Source organism: Anolis carolinensis, unplaced genomic scaffold (genome assembly GCF_035594765.1).
Source record: "Anolis carolinensis isolate JA03-04 unplaced genomic scaffold, rAnoCar3.1.pri scaffold_13, whole genome shotgun sequence".
NCBI classification, from domain to species: Eukaryota; Metazoa; Chordata; class Lepidosauria; order Squamata; family Dactyloidae; genus Anolis; species Anolis carolinensis.
The window spans coordinates 8,289,760-8,310,546 of NW_026943824.1; the positions used below are offsets into that span (position 1 = coordinate 8,289,760).

General features: G+C 41.1%; 1 protein-coding gene across 2 annotated transcripts in view; it reads right to left on the reverse strand.

The window, feature by feature from the left end:
- lmtk2 (lemur tyrosine kinase 2) overlaps nt 1-20,787 on the reverse strand; it is a 136,649-nt gene that overhangs the window by 33,917 nt on the left and 81,945 nt on the right. The window contains exon 1 of one of the 2 annotated variants that reach the window (XM_008120892.3): nt 6,697-7,003. The exons of the other annotated variant lie outside the window; for it this stretch is intronic. Coding sequence (XP_008119099.3) covers nt 6,697-6,838 — 142 coding nt within the window. The 5' untranslated portion in view covers nt 6,839-7,003. Of the gene's footprint in view, nt 1-6,696; nt 7,004-20,787 lie in introns of those variants that run through there. 2 annotated transcript variants of the gene reach the window in all.

The window sequence follows — 20,787 nt, forward strand, 5'->3', positions numbered from 1 at the left end:
AGCTAGCAAGTACTAAAGGCTTTTAAAAGTAGTAATCACATTAGCTGTTGTTGTAATTTGTCCAAATGTAAGTTACCAAAGGAATGCTCTACACCTGTCATACTGAACAATTATGCCACAGTGTATCAGGTATGACAAACTTTGGCCCTCCGGATGTTTTGGACTTCAGCTTCCAGCTGTTAGGAACTGTGGGAGTTGAAGTCCAAAACAGTTGAGGGCCGAAGTTTGCCTGTGCCTGGATGAACTGCTTGCTGATATATTTTTCCCACTTCATTCTTTACTTTTCCCAAACAGACAAAATCCAGGAAGAAGAAAGTGTTGGATGGTGTCCAAGCTCAGGAGTATAGTTAAGTGTACTCAAAGAAATCAGGATCATAAAACAACTTTAATCCAGAGTTCCTTGTTGTCTTGTCTACACCCAGTTAACCATAACCCCAGGTACAGATGGAACATTTTTTTCTTTACAAACTCACACAAAGGGGAAAGAAACAGTCTGTGTGCACCAGCATAATATATGAAACTGGGATTCCTGGCCACATTGTAAATAAACACAGTGAAGATAGTGGGGAGAAAAACAAGGCCAACCACATAAATATAGTAAAATTGGACAAGTACAATAGAGTCTCACTTATCCAAGCCTCGCTTATCCAAGCCTCTGGATTATCCAAGCCATTTTTGTTATCAATGTTTTCAATATATCGTGATATTTTGGCGCTAAATTCATAAATACAGTAATTACAACATAACATTACTGCGTACTGAACTACTTTTTCTGTCAAATGTGTTGTATAACATGATGTTTTGGTGCTTAATTTGTAAAATCATAACCTAATTTGATGTTTAATAGGCTTTTCCTTAATCTCTCCTTATTATCCAAGATATTCGCTTATCCAAGTTTCTGCCGGCCCGTTTAGCTTGGATAAGTGAGACTCTACTGTATTAAAATTCTAACCATCCTATCTCAACTGGCAAATATTCCTAGTATACTTTGACTTTTTGTATTAACATTAAAAGAGAGGAAAATGTAGCAAAACAACTAACATCTCCTACACAGAAAAGTAAACTTCCTACACTGTCAATAAACAAAAGAATGAATAAAACCTCTAAATACTGAAGTGGACCTATTAGATGGTCCTAAATACCCACAGAATATGCATGTATAAACATGCTAGATAAGGACAGCTGATTATAGCCAACGCTCTCAGCCAATGTGTATGTTCCTCCAAGCACTGAAACTGCTGCCAAGCAGAGTGAACAATTGACATGATGAAAACTCAGTCCGTAGGTTTTAAAGGAAGCAGAACTTTCAAAACTCCTCCACAGCAAGGTATTGCACATACTTAGGCGAAAGCAATTTTGTTGACTGGAGGCAGGAGAAGGGTTTTCAAACTCTTGCTCACTGTGCCACTCTGGGTAACTCACTCTCTAATTCTAACTCCCTAACAGTTAATGCAGGGATGAGTGGGAAGATATCTAAAGCTTTTACATGGCTCAAAGTGCTGTACAGGTGAGAACATGTAAGAGATTTTCAAAATAATTGTGCTTTCCCTTTGAACAATTCCAATAAATCAAGAAAATTAAGTGAGGCAGCAAGGAGGTTGATAACACACCCCCACAAAAAGAGTTAATTTTCAATATGTCTGGTATTATGCATGAGAAAGAATTATAGGTTAGGCCGCCTTTATCCAGAAATCTGAAACTTTCTAAAATCTGAAACCTTTTGTCGTCAAGCACTCTCGAGGTGATGGCCGTGGAACCCCTGCTTGTTCATTGACAAGGTGGAAGTGGGCAGCTGACAGATTCTACAGAAATCTCCTGTAAAGTACAAATACTGTTCTGTTTTCCTAATCTATATAATAGAGCCAATATCTAGCTCACATATAACAAGAATATCAAAGGACCAACCACTTCCCTGCATCCTCTTATTCTAAGCATAGCTGGATTTTTAAATAATTATTACAGTAGAGTCTCGCTTATCCAACATTTGCTTATCCAACATTATGTATTATCCAACGTAGCTTGCTTTTTAGTAGTCAATGTTTTTGCAGTCAATTTTGCAATACGGTGTGAAGTTTTGGTGCTAAATTCGTAAACACAGTAATTACTACATAGTAATTACTGTGTATTGAACTACTTTTTCTGTCCATTTGTTGTAAAACATGTTTTGGTGCTTAATTTGTAAAATCATAATGTAATTTGATTTAGTAATTGAGCCCCGGTGGCAAAATGCGTTAAAGCACTGAGCTGCAGACCAAAAGGTCCCAGGTTCAAGCCGCTGTTAGCCGCTGTTAGCTCCAGCTCCTGCCAACCTAGCAGTTCGAAAACATGCCAATGTGAGTAGATCAATAGGTACCGCTCCGGTGGGAAGGTAATGGCGTTCCATGCAGTCATGCCGGCCACATGACCTTGGAGTTGTCTACGGACAATGCCGGCTCTTCGGCTTAGAAATGGAGATGAGCACCACACCCCAGAGTCAGACATGACTGGACTTAATGTCAGGGGAAAACCCTTACCTAAATGTAATTTGATGTTTGATAGGCTTTTCCTTAATCCCTCCTTATTATCCAACATTTTCGCTTATCCAACATTCTGCCGGCCCATTTATGTTGAATAAGTGAGACTCTATTGTATTTTCAAGTACAGCAATAAGTTAATGGAATGGCAACTAATATAACACAATATTGTTCTCATTGTATTTTTCTACATGACTTAACACAAATATATTCGCACTGCCATTTGCCCACATTCTTCACTTCTAACTCATGTTTCATCAAACACTCCTCCGTTATCTATTTTAGACTGAAAGCATCTAAGAGCAGAAATAGTATCACATTTCCCATGCAACAATGCAAAGCACCATGAAGACCATATGTGAGTTATGTATATTAAATGGCATCACAAACAGCAATGTGGTTGAATTACAGGTTGGGTTTGGTCTGGAAGCACTCAACCCAGCCATGCTGGGAGATGCAGCATAAAGAGTTATTATCATGGGGGAACAGGGTCTCCATCGAAGCTTTATCCCCAATCCTTGTTTCCACAATAAGCCAATTTTTCCAAATCCAGTTCTCACAGGGACAGAAAGTGAGGGGAAATCTGAACAGGGGCATAGATAGCAAAACAAATACCACAGGGGTGTTAACTCTTCCCTATGCTATGCAAAGCGTGTGTCTTTGTGTGTGTATATATGTACATATGTGTGTGTGCATATATATGTGTGTGAGTGTGTGTATTGCTAGAGTTACATTTAAAAAATAAACCTGCTCCAACTTACACACAAATTCAACTTAAATTCTTTTTCATAATTTGGAGCCTGCCTATATACACAACAATCAAAAAGCGAAGCATATCATTCTCTCAGCCAACCATGTGAACAATTTCAGATTTGGGGATATTTTGGATTTCTGAATTCCAGATAAAGGATGCTCAATCTGTAGGTACATAATGAGATATCTTGGAAATAAGACCAAAGATGCATATGAGTTTCATATGCATCTTAGACATATAATCTGAAGGTTATTTTATATAATGTTTTAATTAAAATTGGTTCCTGAAACCAAGTTTATGTACACTTCTCCATCAGAAAAGCCAAAAATGCCACTCTCTCAACCACCCAAGTGGACAATTTCAAGATTTGATATATTTCTGATTTTTAAATTCCAGATAAGGGATACTAAAAGTGTATTTACATAATGGCATATCTTGGAGATGAAACCCAAGTTCAAATTCATTTAAGTTTCATATACACTTCATTATACATACAACCTGAAGATATTTTCATACACAATATTTGTCATAACTTGGTGCATGAAGCTAAGCCAAAGGTGTCACACTCTCAGCCACCCATGTGGACAATAGTTCTGGAGTATTTTGAATTCCAGGCAAAGGATGCTCAACCTGTATGTACATAATGAAATAGTCTGGAGATGGGACCCAATTTCAAATTAATTTGTTTCAGGAAGCCTGCAAGTTAAGAACAAGAAAGGTTCTGTAGGTTTGTCCTAAGGTTGAATTCGTATGCAAGTCAGAACAGGTAAATTTTTAAGTGTAACTCCGGCTATATATAAACATACACACATATATGCATATTCTGTGGATAGCATAGGAAAGGGTTGACACCCCTGTGGGGTTTCCTTTGCTGTCTGTGGTCCTCTTCAGAAGATTTCACCTTACTTTCTCTCCCTGTGAGGATTGGATTTTGAAAAAAAAATGCTTGTTGTGGAAACAAGGATTGGTGATAATCATAGAATCATAGAATAGTAGAGTTGGAAGAGACCTCATGGGCCATCCAGTCCAACCCCCTGCCAAGAAGCAGAAAATCGCATTCAAAACACCCCTGACAGATGGTCATCCAGCCTCTGTTTAAAAGCCTCCAAAGAAGGAGCCTCCACGACAGTCCGGGGGAAGAGAGTTCCACTGCTGAACAGCTCTCACAGTGAGGAAGTTTTAGTGGACTTTAGTGGACACACCTTTTCCTATAATAACTCTTCCAGAGTGGATTTACCTTCCTAGGGAGTACATTTCTCTTACTTCCTGTTGTCTCACCCCCATCTGTAACTTTGAGTCACTTGTAAGTTGGATGTTTGTAACTCGGGGATCGCTGGTACACCTTATTATACATAGAGCCTGAAGGTAATTTCATACACAATATTTTTCATAATTTTGTGCACATGTTTCATAATATTTCGAAGTCTGGTGAAGGGATGTTCAACTTCAAAGGGCCGAGGCGGCTATCAAGAAGGCCCTCTCTCTCACCACCACCAACCGTATTTGTGAAGCTGGTGGTGGCAATGAGAGAAGGGTCTCTCCGGAAGATCTTAATGATCAGGCAGGTTGGTAAGAGGCAATGTAGTCTGATATGTAAGTTGAGCCTGAACCATTTAGGGCAGGAATGGGCAAACTTTGGCTCTCCAGGTGTTTTGGACTTCAACTCCCACAATTCCTAACAGCTGATACGCCTGGTTTAGGGCTTTAAATCAATATCCCTATTGATGCAGTATAGAATGGCATTGGCTTTCTTTGCTGCCTCATCACACTGTTGGCTCATGTTCAGCTTGTGGCCTATTATTATAATTATTATAATTAATCCTCAATCTGGGTTGCTGTGAGTTTTCTGAGCTGTATGGCCATGTTCCAGAAGCATTCCATCTTAACGTTTTGCCCACATCTATGACAGGCATCCTCAGAGGTTGTGAGGTACAGTAGTCTCTCACTTATCCAACATTTGCTTATCCAACGTTCTGGATTATCCAACGCATTTTTGTAGTCAATGTTTTCAATACATCATGATATTTTGGTACTAAATTTGTAAATACAGTAATTACTACATAGCATTACTGCATACTGAACTACTTTTTCTGTCAAATTTGTTGTATAACATGATGTTTTGGTGCTTAATTTGTAAAATCATAGCCTAATTTGATGTTTAATAGGCTTCTCCTTAATCTCTCCTTATTATCCAACATATTCGCTTATCCAATGTTCTGCCAGCCCGTTTATGTTGGATAAGTGAGACTCTACTGTATGTTGGAAACTGGTACAGTGGGGTTTATATATCTGTAGAATAAATTCCAGGGTGGGAGAAAGAACTCTTGTTTGCTAGAGGCAAGTGTGAATGTTGCCATTGGCCACCTTAATTAGTATGGAATAGCCCTGCAGCTTCAAAGCTTGGCTGATTCCTGCCTGGGGGGATCCTGTTGGGAGGTGCTAGCTGACCCTGATTGTTTCAGGCTTGGAAATCCCATTTTCAGAGTGTTGACAATTTCAACAGAAAGGAGGCCATGAAAAATGAACAAAATCTGGCTCCCAGTATTACAAAACTCTAAAATCAGGACTGTAAATAAAGAGCAACACTCAGAAAACGGGAATTCCAGATATGAAACAATCAGTGCCAGCTTTTTTTTTCCATGTCAGGAGTGACTTGAGAAACTGCAAGTCGCTTCTGGTGTGAGAGAATTGGCCGTCTGCAAGGACGTTGCCCAGGGGACGCCCGGATGTTTTGATGTTTTTATCATCTTTGTGGGAGGCTCCTCTCATGTCCCCGCATGGAGCTGGAGCTGATAGAGGGAGCTCATCCGTGCTCTCCCTGGGTGGGATTCGAACCCGGCAGCTTTCAAGATCAGCAACTCAACCTTCAAGTCACTATGCCACCGAGGGCTCCAGCGAACACCTCTCAAGAAAAGATTCCCCCAGGCAGGAAGCAGCCAGGCTTTGAATCTGCAAGGCTATTTGATGCAGATCAAGCTGTCCAACTGCAACATTCACACTCATCTCCAACAGACAGATATATAAACCCCACTTGCCTGGGGTTTCTCATCCACAGATATATAAACCCCACTTGCCTGGTTTCCAACAGATCTAACAACCTCTGAGGATGCCTGCCATAGATGTGGGCGAAACGTCAGGAGAGGATGCTTCTGGAACATGGCCATATAGCCCGGAAAACTCACAGCAACCCAATATTCCTATCGATGCAGTCTAGAAAGGCATTGGCTTTCTCTGCTGCCGCGTCACACTGATGGCTCTGTTATTATAATTATTATAATTAATCCTCGATCCCTCTCACAGACCAATAGCGAGGGGATTCTGGGATTGGGAGTTCGGCGAGGCACCACAGGACGCAGCTTCCCTTGAAGCAGCGCCAAACCGCGTTAATTCGACCGTGAGGACGCCCCCCCCCCCTTCCCGGCTTCTCACCTGCCTGCGGGAGCGGGGCCGCCTCGCCGCCTCCGGGCCGCAGCGCCAGGCAGAAGCAGAGCGCCGCCCCGAGGCTCAGGGCGCGGCCCAGCCGCTCTCCGTCCCCGCGGAGCCTCCATCCGCAGCGCCGCCGCCGCCGCATCCCTTCCGGCGCTGCTCCTGCCTCCCCTCAGGCCTCGGCCGCCGCCTTCATGGGTCCCCGACCGGGAAACGAGGCGGAAAAAGGGTCGCGAAGAAGGCAGGCAATGGAGCGCCGCTCCCCTCACGCAGCCGCCATCTTCCACGCTACCTGAAAGGGCGGAGACTGACTCCCCTCGCTGCCAATCGGAGCAGCATCCGCTCCCCTCCGGGAGGCGGGACAACCACGCAGGGCGGGACGCCGGCTCCGAGTCGGAACCAATCAGAGTCGAAAGAAGGGGATTGATCTGAGATTGACAAACGAGGCTACCAATCCGTCCCTTTCCTCATTTTGATCCTTCGCTTGCCCTTTATTTTTTTAAAATGCAAGCTTAGGCAAGGTGTTCTCCCTACGAAGGAGCTTTAATCCGTAATTGACAGGGACATCCGCCAATCAGGGAGCAGGATGAAGGACTAGGGCTGGACGTAGAGAGGTGGTTTTTGCAGGATGTGTCCACAGAGAAGCAGAGGCTGGAATGGTGTTTACTCATTGAACATTAGTGGAGCCTCCGGTGGCCTAGGGGATAAAAGCCTTGTGACTTGAAGGTTGGGTTGCTGATCTTGAAAGCTGCCAGGTTCGAATCCCACCTGGGGAGAGCGCGGATGAGCTCCCTCTATCAGCTCCAGCTCCATGCGGGGACATGGGAGAAGCCTCCCAAAAGGATGGCAAGACATCAAAACATCCGGGCGTCCCCTGGGCAACGTCCTTGAAGACATTCTCTCATTCCAGAAGCAACTCCAGTTGCTCCTGACAATAAAAATTGAACATTAGTAATTTTCATGAGTCAACACCAGGCATGGGCAAACGTCAGTGTTTTGGACTTCAGCTCCCACAATTCCTAACAGTTGACAATGAACAAAATCTGGCTACCAGTATTAAAAAAAACTCTAAAATCAGGACAGTAAATAAAGAACAACACTCAGAAGACAAAAGAACTCCTCACATGAAACAATCAGAGCCAGCTAACACCTCCCAACAAAGGATTCCCCCAGGCAGAAAGCAGCCAGACTTTGAAGCTGCTAATCAATGCTAATCAAAGTGGCCAATGGCAACATTCACACTTGCCTCAAGCAAAGAGTTCTTTATTCCACAGATATATAAACTTCACTTATAGTCTTCAACCGACCTCAAAACCTCTGAGGATGCCTGCCATAGATGTGGGTGAAATGTCAGGAGAGAATGCTTCTGGAACATGGCCATACAGCACAGAAAACTCACAGCAACCCAGTGATTCTGGCCATGAAAGCCTTTGACAGAACAAGATATTATTATTATTATTATTATTATTATTATTATTATTATTATTATTATTATTATCATCTATATATATAAAAGGGTAATGAAATTTCGTCCTAGGACAAAACAACAAAACTACACATCCCAGAAACACTAAACTTGGCAGCACAATCCCTCATCCATGCCTCTACGTTCATGCAACAAAAAGAAAAGAAAAATTAAGTCCTAATTAGAGGGAAGGGAATAATTGTTTATATCTAATTGCTGCCAGTTAGAAGGCTAAGCTCCACCTACTTGGTCTCCTAGCAACCCACTCAGCCCAGGGAACAGGCAGAGTTAGGCCTCACTTAGGCCTCTTCCACACTGCCTATAAAATACAGATTATCTGATTTTAACTGGATTATATGGCAGTGTAGACTCAAGGCCCTTCCACACAGCTATATAACCCATTTATAATGGACTTAATGTAAGGTAAAGCCTTTACCTTAACTACCACCAGTTCCTCAATACTTTATTTCCCATACCACCATACTTCGCCACAGCAACGCGTGGCCGGGCACAACTAGTTATTAATAATAATAATTATTATTATTAATTATTGCTGATTTCCAGATTTTGGAGGTTCTCCTTAACAACAGGGTTGTGGAGTAACTGAAGTGATGTTTTATAATGACGTAAGATCTTCTGGCTCGCTTTTCCCGGTTGGTCTAAACAGCCCTGTCATCTTTAGGACATGATTGTACAAGTTAAACGGGTTACTAGACAGGATACGCCTATCTTAAAAAGAAGGCCCATTTCCTTAATAATACCTTTGTAATTAACGTATCTCCAATTACTCAAAGTTGCAAGCATAATGTAAGTACTCAGCACAATGAAGCAAATGCCTTGGCCCATCATGACTAGTCCTAGGCTACCGATGTTTTTGTTTCATTTGCAAAAAAAATTAATCTCTCCGCTAAAAAATGACAGCATTTTTAGAGCCTACTATAGAAACCTTCATGCCTTTGTTTTCATTTCCGATATGGCATTGGGACCCATTTTGTGCTCCTAACTCATTCAAATATTAATAATATTATAATGTAATATAATAATAATAATAATAATAATAATAATAATAATAATAATAATAATAATAGTAGAACCTGCTTTGATTGAAGTCAAAAATCAGAAACTCCTCAAAGCACAGCAGACAAAAAACCAGTACAAGAAAGCCACACTACAAACTAGAGCTGACAGCTGGCACAACAAAACATTGCATGGAAAGTTCCTTGACAAAATTGAAGGAAAAGCTGATAAGGAGAAGACCTGGCTCTGGCTCACGAATGGGACCCTGAAGAAGGAGACAGAAGGCCTGATCCTTGCAGCCCAGGAGCAAGACATCAGGACAAAGGCAATTGAGGCCAAGATCGAACAAATCATCTGATGACCCAAAATGCAGACTGTGCAAGGAAACTGACAAAACCATTGATCATCTCCTCAGCTGCTGTAAGAAAATCGCACAGACTACAAACAGAGGCACAACTATGTGGCCCAAATGATTCATTGGAACTTATGCCTCAAGTACCACCTTCCAGCAGCAAAGAACTGGTGGGATCACAAACCTGCAAAAGTATTGGAGAATGAGCATGTAAAGATACTGTGGGACTTCCGAATCCAGACTGACAAAGTTCTGGAACACAACACACCAGACATCACAGTTGTGGAAAAGAAACGGTTTGGATCATTAATGTCGCCATCCCAGGTGACAGTCGCATTGACGAAAAACAACAGGAAAAACTCAGCCGCTATCAGGACCTCAAGATTGAACTTCAAAGACTCTGGCAGAAACCAGTGCAGGTGGTCCCGGTGGTGATGGGCACATTGGGTGCCGTGCCAAAAGATCTCAGCCGGCATTTGGAAACAATAGACATTGACAAAATCACAATCTGCCAACTACAAAAGGCCACCCTACTGGGATCTGCGCACATCATCCAAAAATACATCACACAGTCCTAGACACTTGGGAAGTGTTCGACTTATGATTTTGTGATATGAAATCCAGCATATCTACCTTGTTTGCTGTGTCATAATAAAATAATAATAATATAATGGAATATTTCTATTACATGTAATATTACTAATAATATTACAGTATAGTGTTATAGTACAATATGGCAATATATAATGCTTATATTGTGCTATATGAATAATATAATATATTGTATGTACATATGACTTGTAAGCCACCCTGAGTCCCCTTCGGGGTGAGCAGGGCAGGATATAAATGTCGCTAATAAATAAATAATAATAAAAGGAAAGGGCCTGAGGCTGTTAGGAATTGTGGGAGTTGAAGTCCAAAACACTTGGGAGGGATGAAGTTTGCCCAGGCCTGTGTAGTACATTCATCTTAATGTCACTATAGGTCAGAAATTACTTAGACATATAACAACAAATTATACTTTCAACTCATTATGAGTCGAAGCTCAATTGAGAGTAATGTATAGTTATTGTGAATAGCGAGAAACAACAATACATATTAAATTCCAGAATAGGCGTTGAGAACTTCTTGCCTCACACGCCCATTTATTAAAAGGAATTATTTCACTACATTGAAGGATTTACATGAGCTTTCAAGAAAGGCTACAACTGATGAGATATTAGCACGTGACAGATTTAAAACCCTTTATTCTATCACTGTCATTATTTATTTTACAGTCTGCTAAGTCTCATAGTTGCTGTGAGTTTTCCGGGCTGTATGGCTATGTTCCAGAAACATTCTCTCCTGACGTTTTGCCTGCATCTATGGCACAACTCAGAGGTTGTGTAGTCTGTTGGAAATTAGACAAGTGGGGTTTATATATCTGTGAAATGTTCAGGGTGGGAGAAAGAACTCTTGTCTATTGGAGGCAAGTGTGAACGTTGCAATTGGCTAGCTTGATTAGCACTGAATAGCCTTGAAGCTTCAAAGCCTGGCTGCTTCCTGCCTGGAGGGAATTCTCTGACACTGTTATCCATTGTCATTGTTATTTTCTTATTCATAGTGCAAGAAATAAAAAAAAAAGTTCATGGAACCTGCCACTCTCATCCCGTTCTCCACTTCTTGAATATTTTACATTTTCATTATCGATCACACCTTGCCTATACTGCAGGCAAATTAAAAATATCTCTCTACAGAAAATAGAAAGTATGACAGTCTGTCTTTTCTTCGGATAACCAAGCCCATAGCTATAGTAGCTGCCCTGGCCATCTCTCTGGATTTGAGACATTGCACTTTATTCCTCTGCCCCAAAGCACCTTAGAATATAACATTGCACTTTAAGGAACCCCGGTGGCGAAGTGTGTTAAAGCACTGAGCTGCTGAACTTGCAGACCGAAAGGTCCCAGGTTCAAATTCCGGGAGCTGTTAGCTCCAGCTTCTGCCAACCTAGTAGTTCAAAAACATGCCAATGTGAGTAGATCAATAGGTACCACTCCGGCGGAAAGATAACGGCGCTCTATGCAGTCATGCCGGCCACATGACCTTGGAGGTGTCTGTGGACAACGCCGGCTCTTCGGCTTAGAAATGGAGATGAGCACCAACCTCCAGAGTCAGACATGGCTGGACTTAACATCAGGGAAAACCTTTAAACCTACTTTAGTTGTAGTGGCTATTCCAGGCCATCCTCTCTTCCATCCCAGGGATTTTTTTTCCTGTGATTTATATGTTTTTGAGTGACTATATTGTTTCTGGTTATGTGATTATCTTAGCCAATTGTTATGCTTTTTTGTACTCGTATAGTGCTTTATAGTGTTTCAGTGTTTTATTGTACAATGTTTTTATGCTGATTTTATATTGGAAACCACCCTGAGTCCCTCTTCAGAGAGAGGGCGGTATACAAATAAACGTTTACTTTACTTACTTCTGTCTGTATCACAAAGGCTGTTAAGTGGAGTGGCCTTTTGTGATGTCATCAACTGGCTGTTGCTAGGTGAAGTGGCCCACTGTGATGGCACTGGGAAAGAAAGGTGACATGTGTGTATAGCGACCCTGTAAATCCTATGGAATTTATAGGGTGGCTGTAAATCATGGATAATGTAACACCCCTAAGCAGCGCGAACACTGGAAACCAACACGGAGGCCAATAAACAATCTAATATCTTTATTAAAGCAATAAAAGTTCTAAACAAAAATAAGCAGAGTATATAGTCCAGCAGTTGACCTTTTAGAGAAGATCAAAATTAGTCCAATAAAATGAAGTTATATGTCCAGTATTAGAGTCCAAAGTCTATAATCCAAATGACCGAAACACACTCAAACTCTTTGGAAGTTTGAATGGGGAAAGAGCAAGGTTTCACAGGGAGATTCTTGAAGTAAAGTCCAGAACAAGGATTCAAGGCAAAGCAAGGTATTTCATGGTGGATCTGAAACACAGTCCAAACTTGGCAAGGAGTGAAACGCAACTCTCGGTCTACTCGTGAGTAAATGCACCGGAGGGCCGCTTGGAAGCTCAGGAACAAGAGACGATGTTCTTCAATGAATAGTCATGTTGACACCGCGATAGGGAAAGCTCAGTGCAGAACTTTTATGGAAGTTCAAGAGCTCCCCCCAAGCAGGTGTTTGACTCCTCAAATCTTCCCAGAGAACGGAGCTGTTTCAACATCGTACCAGATGCCTGCCTCCCCGAAACTTCCCAAGGTTTAGTCACAATCGCCTCTCTCCGCTAATCTTGCGCTTCTCCTTAAAACCTGCTTTTGGGAGCAATGTATTTTGAGAAAAGCCTTCCTATCAAACACCAAGCTTTCTGGAGAAACAGGCTCTGTTTCAAGGGCGTCTCTAATTGGTTCTGGCACGAAAATGTCAACAGAAGACATCTGGAAAGGAACAGAATCTTGCTGAGATGGAAAAAAGCCCAAATCCTCTTCAGTTTGATCTATGATGGCTGCGGGGTCATGGGCCAAAGGTCCCTGAGACATCACAGATAACAGTTTGACACAAGTGAAGGATGATGTGGATTATCACCATCAGGAGTTGGTGGCTTCCATGTCTGTATGGCAGCTACTATCCATGGTGCTGAATCAATTTAAAGATTGTGTCCAGAACCTTGGATAGTTCCTCCACACTAAAACCCAGAGCAGATGTCCCTCCTGCTGATATAGAAAGCCCTAGGTACTGACTATCTCACCCACTTTCTTCCTAGTAAGTATAAGGATTAATCTACATTGTAGAAGGAATGCAGTTTGATATCACTTTAACTTCTATTGTTTAGTGCCACAAAATCATGGAGATAGTAGCTTTACCACGACTTCAGCTTCTCCTGATGAAGAGTGTTGATGTCTCACCAAATTACAAATTCCCATAGGATTGAGCCATGGCAGTCAAAGTGACATCAGACTGAATTAATTCTATAGTATAGATCAGGTATGGGGAAACTTTGGCCCTGCAGGTGTTTTGGACTTCAACTCCCACAATTCCTGGACTCAGGGCCTTTCCTTTTCCCCCTCAGCCAGAAAGGCCCTGAGTCCAGGAATTGTGGGAGTTGAAGTCCAAAACACCTGCAGGGCCAAAGTTTCCCCATACCTGGTATAGATGCATCCCTGGTAGTGCTGTCATCTGGATACTCTTCATGCCAGCACCTCATCCAGATATATTTCTTCAAGTCAATAATCAGGCTCTGGCATCTGGTTAAAAGGATAGAAAATGAAAATAAGAAAGGGGGAATCCAGTGCCGCATTAACAAGTTTGTAATCAGACTAGGAAGCGGAAGAAAGCCAAAGAGCAAAGTCTAACTCTTTGAGGAAAGCATTAACTCGCTGGAGGTAAATAGCTGACATTCCAAAAAGGAGCCATACACCAAGGAGAGGAAATTACTTTTTAGAAAATGGATTTGAAAATAAATATCCACAACCAGGCAAATATTTTGTTTCATTCCCCTTTAGAACACGGGCATTCGTCTGCGGAATCCCGTTTATCTCCAGAGACACACAAATCCTCCAAAATGAGGAGAAAGAGAGCATCCCATACATTTATAGCACTAAGGTAAAGGTAAAGGTTTTCCCCTGACATTATGTCTAGTCGTGTCCGACTCTGGGGGTTGGTGTTCATCTCCATTTCTAAGCAAATGTTAAATTTCTTCTGTGTCTATGTTCATATGGAATTGAATGTTTGCCATGTATATGTACATTGTGATCCGCCCTGAGTCCCCTTCGGCATGAGAAGGGTGGAATATAAATACTGTAAATAAAATAATAAATAAATAAATAAGCCGAAGAGCCGGCGTTGTCCGTAGACACCTCCAAGGTCATGTGGCCAGCATGACTGCATGGAGCGCCATTACCTTCCCCCAGAGAAGTACCTATTGATCTACTCTCATTTACATGTTTTCTTTTTTTAAAATATATATTTTTATTGAAGTAATTAACATCAAAAGAGTGAGAACATTTGATTGTATAGAAAGTAGGAAAACTGAGATTAAAAAAGGATCAAAAAGGGAGAGAGAAAAAAACTTTAAAACCAAAAACAAAGTTAAAGTGTCCATATTTATATAAAAAAATAAAAATAATAAATCTGGACAAATGGCGATATAAAAATGCAAAAGTACTTGGCAAAAAAACACACCAAAAAGCAAAAGCAAAAAAGCATTAGCACTGGCATTAAGCACTTTGAGTAAAATCGCTAGGTTAGAAGCAGCTGACATTGGTAATGTTCTTTAAATATTTTTATTGAAGTTTTACCTTATAAGATAGAGTAAATTAACATTGAAAGAGTGAGAACATTTGATTGTATAGAAAGTAGGAAAACTGAGATTTAAAAAGGATCAAAAAGGGAGAGAGAGAAAAAACCCAAAAAACAAAAACAAAGCTAAAAGACATTGGTAATGTTCTAACAAAGAACTGCCAAAAACTGTTAAAGTTAAACTAAACAATCATTGTTGTTCCGGTACAACAGTTAGAAAATATAATAATAATAATAATAATAATAATAATAATAATAATAATAATAATAATACAAATAGTCAGAGTTTCCAAGCAGTATGTCATCATTTGGTCAACAGAGAGATATAGAAGGATAATATAACCTGCATTTATGATAAGTCTATATTTCATTAAGGCTAGTAATAAATCATGTTCTTACTCCTAGAATAGTATATTTTTGCTTTTTAGTACATTAAGAATACTTTTTAATGTATTTCCTTAGATGATAGAATATAAATGCCTGCATTTCAGGCAGACTTATCCTATGGTCTGTTGTATGCATTTACATGTTTTCAAACTGCTAGGTTGGCAGAAGCTGGGGCTAACAGTAGCTGCTCACTCCGCTCCCCAGATTCGAACCAGCAACCTTTCGGTCCACAGGTTCAGCAGCTCAGCGCTTTAACACTCTACGCAACCAGGTGCTCCATGTCTTAGTGCTATGTAAATAAACGGTGGCCTTTCTGCTTGGCAAGCTATATTGACCTAAGTTGGCCTCATTAACAGTGGTCTAATTTGACATATTTCTCAGGTCATTTTTAATACGAGTTAAACAGGGGATGTGACTCAGCCGAAAGTGATCGAAGCCTGCAGACGCTCAGAGCCAAGTCATTCTCTGGCCAAAGGATGAAAACTTGGCCATTGTGAAGAAACACAAAGCACGGAGGGAGGGTGTGGAGGAAAGGAATAGAGTTTCTAAAAATGCAACGTGATGCAACCTTGCCATTTAAGAAAAAGTTGGTTCCCAAGAGGGAGGGAGCTATTTCTGAACTGCTGGAGATTCATCCAAAGCGGATGACTCACAGGCGAAATGATTACTTCGAGAGCCGCGTGATATCTGCTCAAACTCCTCCTCACTTTTCTTCTATGTTTCTTGGGTACTTAGTGCTAACGTCTCCAGAGAAAGCCAGGCGTATGATTTGCAGCTCAGAAGATTAAAAAATGTGTGTAAAATGAGTGCGTAGGATAATTTCTGAGCTCCACATCCCTAAGTCATAAATAACTCAGTTGCCTGCAACTACAGCATTCATATTTCTCACTAGGAAACGGGTATATTTGGAAGCACAGGTTCTCATCCTGACAATCTGGAGGCAAGATTCAGCTTCCCACCAAAGGAGCCGAGAGTCCGGTGTCTGTTTCCTCTTCATTTCCCCTCAGGTGTTAAATTGATGAAAGGTTAACTAATCCCCTTTGGAATGTGTAGTTTCCCAGAAATGAAGTCCATTGTGGGCAGGGAAATACTATTATTTCGATACTGCAAAACTTCACAAAGAATCTATATATATAAAAGAGTGATGGCATCAGGGCAGCGGACAAAACAACAAAACTACAGGCCCCCCAACCTCGAAATTTGACAACACAACCCATCATTCACGGCTCTAGGTTGATACAACAAAAAGAAAAGAAAAATAAAGTCCTAATTAGAGGGAGAGGAATAATTGGTTTTATCCAATTGCTGCCAGTTAGAAGGCTAAGCTCCACCCACTTGGTCTCCTAGCAACCTACGCAGCCCAGGGGACAGGCACAGTTAGGCCTCTTTCACACTGCCTATAAGATACAGATTATCTTATTTTAACTGGATTATATGGCAGTGTAGACTCAAGGCCCTTCCACACAGCTATATTACCCATTTAGAATCTTGTATTATCTGCTTCGAACTGGATTATCTTGACTCCACACTGCCATATAATCCACTTCAGTGTGCATTTTATTCAGCTGTGTAGAAGGAGCCTCATATAATCCAGTTCTAAGCAGATAATATAAGATTATCAATATACAGTAGAGTCTCACTTATCCAACATAAACAGGCCAGCAGAATGTTGGATAAGTGAATATGTTGCATAATAAGAAGGGATTCAGGAAAAGCCGATTAAACATCAAATTAGGTAATCATTATACAAATTAAGCACCAAAACATCACGTTATACAACAAATTTGACAGAAAAAGTAGTTCCATGCGCAGTAATCTATGTAGTAATTAATGTATTTACAAATTTAGCACCAAAATATCACAATGAATTTAAAACACTGACTACAAAAACATTGACTACTAAAAGGCAGACTGCGTTGGATAATCCAGAACACTGGATAAGCGAATGTTGGATAAGTGAGATTTTACTCTACAGGGGAAAACCTTTACCCTTTACTTTAACTACCACCAATTCCTCAATACTTTATTTCCCATACCACCTGACTTCGCCACAGCAACGCGTGGCCGGGCACAGCTAGTAAAAAATAAAATAAAATTCATATACGATTTTGGAATCTGTGTTGAGTCTATCTTTTGGGAGCGGGGTTGATTTTTCAAAATGACAGTTATAAGGAGAGTCACAGAACATAGATAGCTTTGCATATTTGTATGTTTCGAGCATTCCATCTCTGACAGGAGCAGGTCTTTTGTAAGGCTAAGGCATCTTGCTCTTTCCACTTTCCTTCCAGCTATGCTAAGTATTGCAACATAAGTCAAAGGAGAAAACAGAGTAGACGCACCTAATGATGCACCTAATGACACCAACTTTGCATTACAGATCTCACTTGATATGCAACGTGTTCCTATATTGGTCAGTATTCTGCCCAACCCGTGTTCCCGGGAGACCTTTGGAGGCACTGGAGACGGGATCCTGGATTAGTCAGAGCCTCCGATCCAACCTTCTGCTAAAGAGAACCTACTTACTCTCGATCCCCACCCAAATGCCAATGGCAGCTGTGACCGTCTAGTAAACATCCCTAAATCTTCAGATGCCAGCAATGTATCTCCACAGATCCCCTCCTAAATCCCAGTCACGGGAGGAATTGCCAGTTAGCTTTGTCCATTCCGCTGTCTGCAGATGGAGTTAATTCCAGTCATCAATCTTTAAGGGCTCTGAAAGGCACTTATGCATTAAGGGATTGCTTACTGCACACAGCAGGCAAAGGGTGGCATTTTTCAATGTTTAGGGGAAGGAGGAATTTTTAGACTACAACTCCCAGAATCCTCCATGCAGTCTATGGTATTGTGGGAGTTGCAGTCTAACACCCTTCTAGACTTTGGATCTATCAGCATTATGCCAGGACTCACCCTCTATCCTGCTCTCATAGGCTTAATGAAATGTTCCTTATTCTATCTCTCTGAGAAAGTGAGAAGAAACAATCCCCTCATTTCAGCATGATCTGGGAGAAGAAGCCCTTTTTGTCCTGTCTGGAAATTTGGTGTACAGTAGAGTCTCACTTATCCAAGCTAAACGGGCCGGCAGAACCTTGGATAAGCGAATATCTTGGATAATAAGGAGGGATTAAGGAAAAGCCTATTAAACATCAAATTAGGTTATGATTTTACACATTATTTATTTATTTATTTATTTATTAGACTTGTATACCACTACTCCCAGTTTGGCTCGGAGCGGTTTACAGAAATAGATTAAAACAATACAATTAGCTTTAAAACAACAATAAAAACAGCAATAAAAACCACAATAAAAACAACAATAAAAACAGACATAGCCCCGAGTTTTTATGCACCAAAACATCATGTTATACAACAAATTTGACAGAAAAAGCAGTTAAATACGCAAACAGCGCTCTATGCAGTCATGCCAGCCACATGACCTTGGAGGTGTCTACGGACAATGCCGGCTCTTCGGCTTAGAAATGAAGATGAGCACCAACCCCCAGAGTCAGACATGACTGGACTTAACGTCAGGGGAAACCTTTTACCTTTTTACGCAATAATGTTATGTTGTAATTACTGTATTTACAAATTTAGCACCAAAATATCACGATATATTGAAAACATTGACTACAAAAATGCCTTGGATAATTCAGAACCTTGGATAAGCGAGTCTTGGATAAGTGAGACTCTACTGTATTTGATTTGCTCTACAACCCAACTGACTGTTTATTTTGGAGATTCGTGGTTTTTTCCACAGCAACACATTCCAGATAAACAGATTCTGTTCCTCTTGGCTTTCTTTATTGTCCAGTTTTCACATTCATACATGGAAAACATAGAACATAGTTTCCCGGCACATAACAATCCAGCCTCATGAGGGCCCCCTTGGATTTGATCCCATCTCCTTTCGAGTTCCCAGCCAGCTTCACACTACGATTCCAAGAACTCCTTCCACCATTCATATGATTATCAACTCACCTTGCCTTTAAGTAGCATCTTTCCTCTTGTCTTTGCCCTCCCAGAAACATCATTTCACACCGAACCTATTTCTTCATCAGCATGCGCACAAGTATTGCATTTCGATATATAATAATAATATTATAATAATAATAAAACTCCTCAAAGCACAGCAGACAAAAAACCAGTACAAGAAAACCGCACTACAAACTAGAGCTGACAGCTGGCACAACAAAACACTGCATGGAAAGTTCCTTGACAAAATTGAAGGAAAAGCTGATCAGGAGAAGACCTGGCTGTGGCTCACGAATGGGACCCTGAAGAAGGAGACAGAAGGCCTGATCCTTGCAGCCCAGGAGCAAGCCATCAAACAAAGGCAATTCAGGCCAAGATCGAACAAATCAGCTGATGACCCAAAATGCAGACTGTGCAAGGAAACCGACGAAACCATTGATCATATCCTCAGATGCTGTAAGAAAATCGTACAGACAGACTACAAACAGAGGCACAACTATGTGGCCCAAATGATCCATTGGAACTTATGCCTCAAGTACCACCTCCCAGCAGCAAAGAACTGGTGGGATCACAAACCTGCAAAAGTATTGGAAAATGAGCACGCAAAGATACTGTGGGACTTCCAAATCCAGACTGACAAAGTTCTGGAACACAACACACCAGACATCACAGTTGTGGAAAAGAAAAAGGTTTGGATCATTGATGTCACCATCCCAGGTGACAGTCACATTGATGAAAAACAACAGGAAAAACTCAGCCGCTATCAGGACCTCAAGATTGAACTTCAAAGACTCTGGCAGAAACCAATGCAGGTGGTCCCGGTGGTGATGGGCACACTGAGTGCCGTGCCAAAAGATCTCAGCCGGTATTTGGAAACAATAGACATTGACAAAATTACGATCTGCCAACTGCAAAAGGCCACCCTGCTGGGATCTGCGCACATCATCTGAAAATACATCACACAGTCCTAGACACTTGGGAAGTGTTCGACTTGTGATTTTGTGATATGAAATCCAGCATATCTATCTTGTTTGCTGTGTCATAATATATAATAATAATAAAAAAAACTTTATTTGTATTCCGCCCTATCTCCCCGTGGGGACTCAGGGCGGATTCCAACATAAAATGGCAAGCATTCAATGCCTCCGTAAACAAATAAATAGTGACATAAAAATCCCAGAGAAACCCCACATATAAAAATAACATTAAAACCTCACATCAATTTAAAGTCTAACATCAATAAATTAAACTATGTGTAATCAAACAAAATTATATAAAAATTATATAGAAATCTAAACAAGCATCTACATTTCGATGGCTATTCACACAGTCTGACTATAAAGGTCTGTTCCTAGGCACTTCATTCCATGCATTTCCAGAAGCAGAGGCAGGGTGCATCTACACTGTAGAATTAATCCAGTTTGCCACCACTTTGCCATGGCTCAATGCTAAGGAATCATAGGAGTCATAGTTTGGCAAAGAATCAGCACTATTGGGCAAATGAGGCTAAAGATCTGGGTTGCTGTGTATTATCCGGGCTGTATGGCCATGTTCCAGAAGCATTTTCTCCTGAGATTTCGCCCACATCTATGGCAGGCATCCTCAGAGGTTGTGAGGAGGAATTACCTCG